The sequence below is a fragment of the Dipodomys spectabilis genome, unplaced genomic scaffold (assembly GCF_019054845.1).
Source record: "Dipodomys spectabilis isolate Male_0828 unplaced genomic scaffold, ASM1905484v1 ptg000095l, whole genome shotgun sequence".
Lineage (NCBI taxonomy): Eukaryota > Metazoa > Chordata > Mammalia > Rodentia > Heteromyidae > Dipodomys > Dipodomys spectabilis.
Window position 1 is genome coordinate 28,035,782 of NW_024870772.1, and position 12,136 is coordinate 28,047,917.

The 12,136-nt window shown below is 44.6% G+C and overlaps 1 protein-coding gene across 2 annotated transcripts in view; it reads right to left on the reverse strand.

The window, feature by feature from the left end:
• Nucleotides 1-4,137: 4,137 nt before the first annotated feature.
• Spata13 (spermatogenesis associated 13) overlaps nt 4,138-12,136 on the reverse strand; it is a 124,386-nt gene continuing 116,387 nt past the window's right edge. For both annotated transcript variants that reach the window (XM_042685695.1, XM_042685696.1), the window contains 3 exons: nt 11,111-11,483; nt 9,261-9,335; nt 4,138-5,669 (listed from right to left, as the gene is read on the reverse strand). In XM_042685695.1, the coding sequence (XP_042541629.1) occupies nt 5,494-5,669; nt 9,261-9,335; nt 11,111-11,483 (624 nt within the window). In that variant the 3' untranslated portion in view covers nt 4,138-5,493. The remainder of the gene's footprint in view (nt 5,670-9,260; nt 9,336-11,110; nt 11,484-12,136) is intronic.

A 12,136-nucleotide genomic window follows, 5' to 3' on the forward strand; every position in this document is an offset into this window, starting at 1 on the left:
GAGTAGGATTACAAGCATGAGCCATGTATGCTTGCCAAGAAGGAAATTCTTAATCACCTCACCCCAAAGTGAAAGGATATGTAGAGCTGGGGGAGGGAGGCATAGTTCCCAGTTAGCCGGGGAACCTGTCCTGAAGGTCACCCACCTCCCATTGCTTTGGGCCAAAAGTTGCTGCTATAAACCCAGACTGTAGTATAGCATCTGCTTAGCATACAGGAAGTCCCAGGATCAGAGGAAAGCAATGCCAACAACCAAAATCCAAAGTAAGACTCCCATTTCCAGCCTGCTTCCATAGGCCCAGTTCTATTAATGTACTGGCACTGTGTGTGTTGGTCTTGGGGCTTGAACTCAGGGCCTGGGTGCTTTCCTTTAGTTTTTTCAGTCAAGGCTGGTGCTCTGTCACTTGAACCACAACTCCTATGTTCAGCTTTTTTGCTAGTTAATTGGAGATGGGTCTCAGATTTGTCTGCCCGGACTGGTTTCAAACCATGGTGCTCAGATTTCAGGCTCCTGAGTAGTTAGGATTACAAGTTTGAGTACATGCTGCTACCCCCTCCTCCCCTTCCTCCTCTTCCATATCCTCCTTACTGTACTTTTTTTTTTTTTTTTCCAGGTAAGGGATAGGTTTATTCATCGTTCTGGCTGGCACCAGGCCATGTTGGCCCTCTGCATGGCTGGGAAAGAGAGAGAAAAGAGCTAGAAAAGAGAGCGTCTGGGAAAGGTGGGAAAGAGAGAGCTAGGAAAGAAAAGGGAGCTGGGAAAGAGAAGAGAAGGAAAGAGCTGAGAAAGAGCTAGAAAAGAGCAGAGAGAGAGAGAGAGAGAGAGAGAGAGAGAGAGAGAGAGAGAGAGAGAGAGCTTACTGTACTTCTTAAATCACTACCAGAACCCATTTAGCAAATTCATTTTAATATACATATACAAAATGACAAGTATAAGATTCACAGCATTTACAGAAATCATTTAAAATACCATTGTAAATATATATATTTTTTTACAAAAAACTTCATTTAACGAAAATACGTATCTGGCAGAGCCTACTTCAACCGGGAAAGTGAACTCACCAGCTCCAAAGTGTAACCTCCAAAGACCTGTCCAGGACAATCCGTCTTGATGCAGCTGAGTCAAAAGCTTACAAAAATCTTCCAAAGTAGCAAGCAGGTCACACACAGTGGTTGTGAATATATACAAAAAAGACTCTTAAATTACAGAACTACTTCAAAATGTTTTCTAGATAGAAATGTCATCAACCATGCATCAAAGTATGTATATGAAAGTTAGGGTTACCCTACCTGCTCCCCCTACCCCCAGCTATACCAAAGTCTTTTGGTTTTAAATTTTGTGTCAGTACTGGGGCTTGAACACAGGGCCTTGTGCTTTTGCTTGGCTTTTTTGCCCAAGGCTAGTATTCTACTACTTGAGCCACAGTTCCTCCCCCGCCTCTCTCTCTTTTGGTGCTGGTCCTGGGACTTGAACTCGGGGCCTGGTGGCTGTCTCTGAGTTTATTTAACGCAAGGCTAATGTTCCACACTAGAGACAGAACTCCACGTCTGGCTTTTGGGTGGTTGGTTGGAGACAAGTGTCGCACAGACTTTCTTGCTCAGGCTGCGTTTGAACTGAGATCCTCAGATCTCAGCCTTCTAAGTAGTTATGATTTCAGGTGTGAGTCAACACTTGGCTTCCCTCCCCCACTCTTGTTTTCTGGGGGTGGCAGACCTGAAGCTTGAACTCAGGGCCTGGGTGCTGTCTTTAAGATTCTTTCCTCAAGGCTAGCACTTTACCATTTGAGCCACAGCTCTATTTTGAGCTTTTTTGGTAGTTAATTAGAGATAAGAGTCTCATGGACTTTCCTGCCTGGGCTGGCTTCAAACCACAATCTTCAAATCTCAGACTCCTGAATAGCTAGGATTGCAGGTATGAGCCACTAGCACCTGGCTATTTTTGTTTTTGTTTTGTTTTGTTTTGTTTTCCCTCCAAAGTCTTTTGCATCCTGAAAATAAGCAGCCTGAGGGAGAAATATCTGCAGATGAAATGAATTGATTAGACTTTGCTAGTGGCTTAACCCACAAGCCCTGTCTGGCCTCCTGGTGTGGAAAACCTATTTACTCACACTTGTGGAAAAATGTCTTCCAAAGGACACTTCTGCTTTTCCTCTCCTAGACAAATAACAGTGACAGCAGCAGGCAACCGGGCCATGCACTGTTCTCTACCTCAAGCAAGGTCGTCCAGTCCTGGCCAACCACCCCTCAGCTTCCCACTGTCGCAAGATGCCAGGGTCACAGCTTCCACATAAGCTTTGCACTGTGAACTAACGTTTGAATTAAACATATCCTTTTTGATTTGATTTGATGCAGGTACTGGGGCTTGAATTTAGGACCTTACATCCTTGCTTAGCTTTTTTTTCTTTTTGCTTAAGTCTTGTGCTCTACCACTCCGGCTACACCTCGCCTCCACTTCTGGCTTTTTTCTGTGATCTAATGAAAACAAACAATGCAGATAATAACATCCCACAAAAGTTCAGGCAAGCAGAAGACCCTCTTTCAGTTTGGAGGCCAGACACCAGACCTGTTATTTCTCTACGATTTTTTTTTCCCTCAAAGAATACTGCTTGTGATTGCTTATTATCAACTGCTATGTTAGGCAAGACCAACATTCAGAAGGTATTTCAGCTGTATTTCCAAAGAGCTGGCAAATTAGAGATAATAAAGAAATGAGTGAAATACATTGCAATGTCCTATCTTCTTTTTTGGTCTAATCAAGAAAAGTGGGGAAGGGGATTGGGGGGAGGGGGACAGAGGGGAATTAAAAATAAGATTCCCAATGAAATTTAATCCATACACAATTCAGGTAGGAGGCTTTTTGTTTTTTCACTGTTTTTCAAATTTACAGAAATTTACCAGCCTAAAAGTAAAGATACTTTAGGCCTTCCATTCTTTACAGAACCAAGATATTTAGTAAGAAGTCCAAAAGTAGGTAGATATTCTGTTTCTTTCTCTCTCTATCTCTCTGTCTCTGTCTGTCTGTCTGTCTCTCTTTGGCTTTTGGAAACAGGGTCTTAACATAGCCCAGGCAAGGCTTTGAACTGGCAACCTTCTCAAGAGCTAGGATTAGGGATGCAGTAGCATGCCCAACTTCAAAGCAGACATACAGATTTTTCAAGAAATCAAAGGATATTCTATTTGTTAGATCATACATTAGTTCTCAAAAAGTCACCTAAAAATCCAAACGGGCTATACATGAAATACTTGATCCAGTGACTTTTTGGTATACTACATAAAACTAACAAACACACACATATAAACAAATCCCAAACATGGCCATTAGGAAGTCTGTGGAGCTGGGTGGGGGCCGGAAGTTAGGGCTCAGCTGGGAAATACATTAGAGCAGGCCATGAAACTTAAAGCATTTCTTCATTGTTCATTGGCAAATACCAAGGAGTTGGAAGCCTTCACTCAAGCTGAATCCTCATTGGAAATGTAACAGGCGCCAAGTGATTCTTCTTTATTTCCTTAAAGCAATTTTCTGAGTTTCAAAACAATACAATGGTTCCAAATGGCTACACACACAAACTCCAGTACAGAACAATCAGGTTAAGTACAGTTTCCAAAATATGTCATTCCATTTTGCTAGTAAAACTGTCCATTATAGAAAAGCAAGTGAAGTTGAGGTTATCTATTCAATGACACACATACACATACACACATGTGTGCACATGTGCACATATACCCCACACCACACACACACACACACACACACACACACACACACAATTCCACACAGCACCTCTTCTGTCTCAACACAGAATTCAAGAACCCACAGAAGCAGTCCTAGGCTTCTGGCCTCAAAGCAATGTCACCTCCCAGCAATACAGTCTCTAAGTAAACATGTAAGGCCCATGAGAAGTTCTAGTTTTGGTCATCTTTGACATCACCTCCTTTAAGATATTTGGATATTTGGAGATAAAGAGGCAGAGGAGAGGAACAGATCAAGAACTAACACATTTGTCTTTTTTTGTGCCGGTCCTTGGGCTGGAACTCAGGGTCTGTCCCTGAGTTTTTTTTGCCCAAAGCTTGTGCTCTACCACTTGAGCCACAACTCCACTTTTGGCTTTTTGGTGGTTAATTGTAAATAAAAGTCTCATAGACTTTCCTGTCTGGGCTGGCTTCGAACTGCAATCTCAGATCTCAGCCTTCTAAGTAGCTAAGCTAACAATGCTTATATATGACATTACAGACTTACTTATTCTCAAGCATGGGGCTGTGAAAGAAGAAAGACCTTTGCAAGAACATCATACAAAACTGAACTATTACCCAGAGGCTGGGGAATGATATCCTCTAGCCAGGGTACCAGGGAGGCAAAAAAAAAAAAAAAAAAAAAGTGAAGTCTATCTCCTCCAGACACAGTAAAAACTACTTCTTCACACTCTCCAGTAGAGATAAGGAAAGGAAGATCATGATCTACTGGATCCTCTTAGCCTGTGTGACCTGATGAGTCCTCCAAGCCTCTTTTACAAAGGCATCTTGGGAGTTGCTGCCATGCCCACAGTGGCTCTGCTACAGCTATGGCTATACTCTACTGGCCCCATTCCTGTGACAAAGTGCTGTAGGTCAACAGGAAGCTGATTGCTTTGCCCCTGGGGTGTCAGTGTCTTTGTAATTTCATTGGCAAGGATGTTAAGACTCTCCTTTGGAAGAGGTGCTTTTAAGACTGCTCCTAACTCCTGCACTTATTTGCCTGTCAAACCTAAAGTCAATGAACTTTTGTATCACAAAATGCTTGTGTGAATGGCAGTCTCTTAGGTTTATGCTTGAGGCATTATCTACACAAGGCATGCAGCAGGCAAGGATCAACAGAGACAGACAAAAAGGCCAAACCAGCCTGTGGTGGCATTTCTTCCCAGGCAGCTGTGCTGCCAGGGGACAGATGCCTCAGTTTCCCCCCCTCACTTGCTGGGGAGGAAGCTTGTAAGATATGACCTGCACTGTTGCTTGGTAAATGTGTGGCCTCAGGTGACACCAGAGCTGCAGCTACAGAAAAGAGAAAAGCTCTTCTAGGGAACGAGTAGAATCATATAAATTCCCCCTAGACCACAGATGAGTCCTTTCAACTCAAAGTCAAATGCAGAAAGAGCAACTGGATTGAGTTGTTCCTTAGGGACCAGAATGGCTCAGGGACCCACAGCAGAGGTACTCCTGTGCCCCAGCATCACATCCTTCTTTCCCCCAGCCCCCAGAGCATGACTCTGGCTCCCAGCTTCCAGAACCTCAGATTGCACCAGGCTCCCAGTGTAACATGACCTCTTCCTGACCGCTTCCCTTCCATGAAGGCAGCTGGGTTTCTGAAGATGGAAGGCAAGGACGATTCCTTCTCCCCTTCATCAGTGTTCCAAAAGAAGTGCTCAGCACTGGGCCCAGGACCTGTCCATGGACTTCAGTCGGAGGAAACGCAGGTACTTCTCTTCTTACAATAGTTCGTGGAGGTGTGCTCCTGCCTGGCTCATTTCTTGAAGGGGGTGAGTTTGTGGAAGGTATGCCAGAAGAGTGAGGGCTTCCTCTTGGGCTCCGCCAGGGCGAAAACCTGCTGTTGTGGGACACTGGTGGGCACAGTGATGTGACGCTGGTGCAGGGGTGGCAGGCTTTGGTGGGGTGGGGCCGCCGGGCATCCATTGTAGCCTAACTCGGGGAGAACATGGACCAGGTCACTCAATAACCCCAAGGGAATAATCTTATCCACATTCACCAAAAGAACATGTTAATAGCTATCCTATGAAAAACTACACTGGGTGAGATACAACATCATCCTGAGACCCGTGGTGGTCCACCTCCTAGGTGTCCTGTGGCTAATGACTGTTACCATGGGACCTTGTGCGACTGCCACCAACAGGGAGGAGCAAGGAGACTGTTAAGTGGGAGGACCTCAAAGTGAGGCAATATATTGGAAAAGATGAAAAAGTAAGTGATATGCCTGGGTGCTGTAGCTCATACTTGTAATCCTAGCTACTCAGGAGGCTGAGATCTGAGGATGGCAGTTCAAAGGCAGCCCCGGCAGGAAAGTCTGTGAGACTCTGATCTCCAATTAACTACCAAAAAGCTGGCTCAAGTGGTAGAGCAGTAGCCTTGAGCAAAAAAGCTCAGAGGCAATTGCCCAGGCCCTGAGGTCAAGCCCCAGGACCAACACAAAATAATCAATTAATAAAGCTATGCCAGAACCAGTTTTAACTGTACAAACTACACAGCTCATGTCCCATACTCTCCAGCACTCAGCATTACTTGTGATGCTGGTAATTAAACACATTTTGCTGGAAATGAAGTTAGTTTTCTCAAGTCCATGTCTGGCACTTGCACTGGAATTTTACCTTGGATACCCTGCCATGGATTTGTTGAAAAATTTTTTGGCTTTATTTATTTTTATGTGCGTGTGCATGTGTGCGTGTGTGTGTGTGTGTGTGTGTGTGTGTGTGCTTGTGTACGTGCACACACACTAGTTCTAGATCTTGAACTGAGGGCCTGAGTGTCCCTTAGGTTTTTCACTCAAGACTGGAGCTCTACCACTTGAGCCATACCTCCACTTCTGGCTTTTTTTTTTTTGGTCCGGTTGTGGGGCCTGAACTCTGGGCCTGGGCGCTGTCCCTCAGCTCTGCAGCTCAAGGCTAGCACTCTACCACTTGAGCCACAGCGCCACTTCCGGCTTTTTTCTTTTTGCTTATGTGGTGCTGAGGAATCGAACCCAGGGCCTCTGGCATGCAAGGCAAGCACTTTACCACTGAGCCACCTTCCCAGCCCCCACTTCTGGCTTTTTGCTAGCTAATTGGAGATAAGAGTCTCACAGACTTTCCTGCCCAGGCTGGCTTCAAACTGATCCTCAGATCTCCTCAGATCTCCTGAGAAGTTTGGATTACATTGGTGAGCCGCCAATGCCTGGCCTCGATTTGTTCAAATTTTCATAGGATTTTGTGGAATTGGGAGTAGATCACTGAACCTTCATAGAGAAGTATTATTATGGAACTTATAAGACTAAGTATTACTCAGGAAACATTTACCAACACAGTTACACCCATAGATATTGAAAAAGAGATAGAGTTGAGCCTCTTTAATTTTAATAGAGAGTTCCCTATTTGTAGGTGTCAGGATTTTTTTAATTTTTCTTCTTCACATAGCCACTTTATGGGTTTTGTATGATTTTTTTTCACATGGTCATTTTTGATTTGTTGATTTAGTTAAAAGTATATTAGCTAGTCACCAGTAACTTACATCTGTAATCTGAACTTCTCAGGAAGCTGAGATCTGGAATTGTGGTTCAAGGCTAGCCTGGGCAGGAAAGTCTTGAAGACTTCACCTTTTTTTTGGGGGGGGGGGGGGTGGGGGTCCGTTGTGGGGCCTGAATTCTGGGCCTGGGTGCTGTCCCTCAGCTAATTAGCTCAAGGCTAGCGCTCTACCACTTGAGCCACAGCACCACTTCCTGGCTTTTTCCGCTTCTGTGGTGCTGAGGAATCGAACCCAGGGCCTCATGCCTGCAAGGCAAGCATTCTACCACTGAGCTAACTTCTCAGACCAGACTTCATCTTTTTTATTACAAAAACTAAACAAAAAAAAATTAATGACAACACACACACACACACACACACACACACAAAACCACAAAACCAAAAACATAGTACTTAGCTTGTCTTTCCATTATTTAGGAATGGAGTTAGCTGCATACTAAGCTACTAGACGCAGACAAGCTAATACATTTGAACAAACTCATATTTACTAATCTGAGTAGAGATTAAGTAGAGATACGAATAAGAGGAAGGTAATGAGGCAAAAATAATCTGTATTTACATCCAGAAAACAGGGGCTATTATCATTAGTAATGAACTCTTCTCTCTCCACTCTTGTAGTCCTGTGCATTATTTTATTGGTCCTTGCCTTTCCATTTCCAGTTATAGAAACCCTGAATGCAACACATTTCACAGGACAAATCCCTCTCCGAGTAGAAAACTCAATCTAAGTAAAGTTGCTAAAAAAATACTACATCGTTTTAGGATCAAATTCTTTTCACTGAAGCTGGGCATAGTGGTTCATGTCTGTAATCCCTGTACTTGGGAGGGTGAAGCAGGAGGGAAGTCCATTTGAGGCCAGTCTGAGCTATACTGTAAGTCCTTGTCTCAGAAAAACAAAATAAAACAAAACAAAAAAAGAGCAAAAAAAAAAAAAAACAACCCCACAATTATGTCGAAAACAAACTTTACAACTTTGGTGGGGGGGAGAGGGGAGCGGGGAAGAGTAGGCGGGGAGGCAGTGGGAGGATGGGAAGGGATGGGAAGGGGAAACAAAGGAGGAGGCTACAATGCTTGATAAGAAATGTACTCATTATCTTGCCCATGTAATTGTAACCCCTCTGTACAGTATTTTCACAAAAAAAAAAACACAAAAGCAACCCCCCCAAAAAACTCATAAAAGAAAAAACAAACCCCCAAAACAAAAACCAACAACAAACAACAGAAAAACAAAAAGCAAAAAAAATTTGAGCTAGATATTTGGTGTCATCTGCACTGTGGAGATATTAGTGTTCATGCACTGGGACTCAGCTATACCTGGGGATCTCCTCTCTGAAAGACCTCTTCTTTTTATGTCACTTACTGCTTGACACGCTGCACCTGGAGCTTGCTCTGTACACAGGCCAGGTGCAGCCAGCTTACTGCTCCTTGCATGCCTTCAAAATGGGTGATAGACCAAGGAAGGTTATCACCCATCAAGAGGCTTGAAAAGTGACGTAATTCCCTAAGGGATTGGAAGAGCAAAGGAGTCTAGCAGAACCAAGGGTCTACAGCTCTCTTGTGCCACTTAAGAAATGTATGCATCCACTTACAAAACTGGATACAAGCCAGTGCCTGTGGCTCACGCCTATAATCCTAGCTGCTCAAGAGGCTGAATCCTAAAAACCGAGGTTCCACAGCAGAAAGATCCATGAGACTCTTTTAATCCCCCCCCCCAAAAAAAAAAATCAGAAGTACAGCAGAGGCTCAAGTAGTGGAATGCTAGCTTTAAGCAAAATAGCTTAGGGACAGCGTTCAGGCCCCAAGGTCAAGCCCCAGGACTAGCACAAAACCAAAACAAACAAAAAACTGGATGCAGACTCTCAGGGTCCACCGGCTTCTCCTCTGCACTCAGAGCTGGTCAGACCAATGGCTTCTCCTCAGCACTCCGAGCTGGTCAGTCCAACAGCCATTAGCCTCCCCCAGGGCATTATTAATGAGCCAAACCTTCTCCAAACCTTACCTTTTGACTTGCCCTGTCCTGCCTTCTGAGCGTTTAACATGGCGAGTTTCCTCTGGTTTTCTGGAATTTCCATTCCTAGATTTAGAAACAAGTATAATCTATATTCAGAATACAGAAAAACATTTTGAAAAGAAATCCCTGCCCACGTGGATGCCAACGTTTTCATCCCTATCTAAAGAACCAGGAGAGAGATGAAGAGACTGAGCAAGGAGAATGAAAGGATTGCCATAAGGAATCTCCAACTTACCTTCTCCATTTTTATTATTATGGTAATGTTTTTGGGTATTGGGATTGAACTCAAAGCCACACACTAACTAGCTAGCTAGTCTACCACTTGAGCCACACCTCCAGCCCTTTTTGTTCTGGTTACTTTTTTTTTTTTTTTGGTTGATTGTGGGGCTTGAACTCTGGGCTTGGGTGCTGTCCCTGTGCTCTTCAGCTCAAGGCCAGTGCTCTACCGCTTGAGCCACAACGCCACTTCCATGGTTTATAGGAGATAAGAGTCTCATGGACTTTCCTGCCTGGGCTGGCTTTGAACCATGATCCTCAGATCTCAGCCTCCTGAGTAGCTAGGATTACAGGTGTGAGCCATTGGCGCCCAGCTTGTTCTGGTTACTTTTGAGGTAGGGTTTTGCTTTATTGCCTGGGCTAATCTAGACTGCAATTTTCCTATTTATGCTTCCCACTGTAGCTAAGAGGACAGGGATGGACCACCATGTCCAAGTTTTCTATTGAGATGGAGTCTCATGTATGTCTTTTTTTGGGAAGGAAGGAGGTTAGAGTGGCTTTGGTTCATAATCCTCCTCATTTCTGCTTCCCAAGTACATGGGATCACAAGTGTGAGCCACAAGTTTGTTTTTGCTGGGACTAGGGCTTGAACTCAGAGCCTGGCCATTGTTCCTTAGTTGTTTTTTTCTTTTGCTCAAGGCTGGCACTTACTTTATCATTTGAGCCACACCTCCACTTCCAGCTTTTTGTTGGGTAACTGGAAATAAGAGACTCACAGACTTTCCTGCCTGGGCTGGCTTCAAAACATGATCCTCAGATCTCAACCTCTTGAGTAGCTAGGATAACAGGCATGAGCCACTGGTGCTCATTTGTCATTCTGTGTCTTTTTAACTGCCATCTGCAACTATCGGGAGAATCCTGGCAGAAGGGTATTGAGTCTAACAATGAGGCAAGCAGCCAATATATGGTACCCACCAGGAGCCGGATATAGAAGACCCTAATATAGAGTAGAAAGAGCTTTAGGAAGAGTTCTGTGCCCTCAGAGGGATCACTATCTGCCTGTGGAGGGTCTTAGAAGAGACTGCTGCTTCTGATGACAGGTTAGCCTAGCAGACTTAGAAATACTGTTAACCGTATCACTGGCCCCTGGGAATCTGTGGGTGAGAACAAAATCCAGGACCAGGCTAAGCTATATATGGACAGTGTGGGACCAACTTATACAGATGGAGGGGATGCGGCTGGCTTGCTCAATACTCTGGATCACGTGACCCTTGAGGTCTGCACTGGTATGTGCTATGGGGACCAGTGTCTCTTATCTACTGCTGAATTTTAATTCAACAGCTCATGCTCACAATTCTAACTTGCTTTGGAGGCTCAGGAGTGTAGTCTTGTCACAAAAGATCACAACCTGAAGGCTATCTTATATCATGGTTTTGATGCACCTGTATTTTGACATGTGCCATCTGTGGTGGTCTGGCTTTGAGCAAGTTTAGAATTTATAATCCCTTTTTCTTTCCCCACACTGGTATTTAGCTCTGAGGGAGTGGGTTGAGGCCCAGCAGGCACAGGGCAGAGGTCAAAAGGCAGAGGTTAATGATCACCCAAAGCTAAGGGCTCCTCACCCATCTCCTGATCTTCTTGTACCCGCTGTCTTTCCTCTGCATAGGCCTGCAGCCACCTGGCCTTGTCTTCTTGTTTTTTGGCACAGAACAGATGGACCTCCTCTGTGGTCCTACTGACGAGCTTAAAGGCATTTCTCACGCTGAGGTTGCAGTCTTTGTCCCGCCCATCTTCCACGTCAATCAGCTCCATCTCATCCATGTCCATGCGGCCCTTGTAGTACAGCATGTCCCTGCGTAGCAGGTCCTTTTTGCAGGCCACCAGCTGGTGGTCAAACAGGAAGAAGGTCCGCTGTTGGCTCTTGCCCTGCTTAGTGATTCTGGTCAGTTCTCCTGAATGAATCAACTCAGAGCTGCGGTCTAGAATATCCAGGCCCTAGACGGATAAAAGTGACATATTTATTTAAGACATTTATTTAGCATGTGTGTGTGTGTGTGTGTGTGTGTGTGTGTGTGTGTGTGTGTGTGTGTATGTGCTAGTACTAGGCTTGGACTCGGGGACTGGGAATTGTACAGTACCTCAGCTTTTTTGCGCAAGGCTGGTGCATTACCACTTAACCTACAGCTCCACTTCTGTATTTTTTTGTGGTTAACTGGAGATAACAGTCTCATGGACTTTTCTCTGAGCTGGCTTAGAAGTATGATCTTAAGATCTCAGCCTCCTGAGGAGCTAGGATTACAGGTGTGAGTCACCTGGCTATAAGTCGGACTTTAGATCTTCCAACTTGGATTCCAGGTGGTGTCAAGGCACTAAGGAGCCTCAGAGACCATCCTTGGATTCCTATTCACCTGAGACCACCAACTTCCTGTCCCCACACTCAGGAGGGCAAGGGCTCAAAGGTTGGCCATCTTAACCTCTTTTGTGATCTACTTGTCCAGGACATGTCTCTCTTTACTTTTTACTCAATGGCAAAATGTTTTAGTACCTCTGTGTGGCCTGAAATATCTTCCTGACCTGAACCTCTAGTGTAACCATACTAAACTAATAGAACCTAGCCAAGATCTGCAAAGCAGCTGAGAAAGATAAAC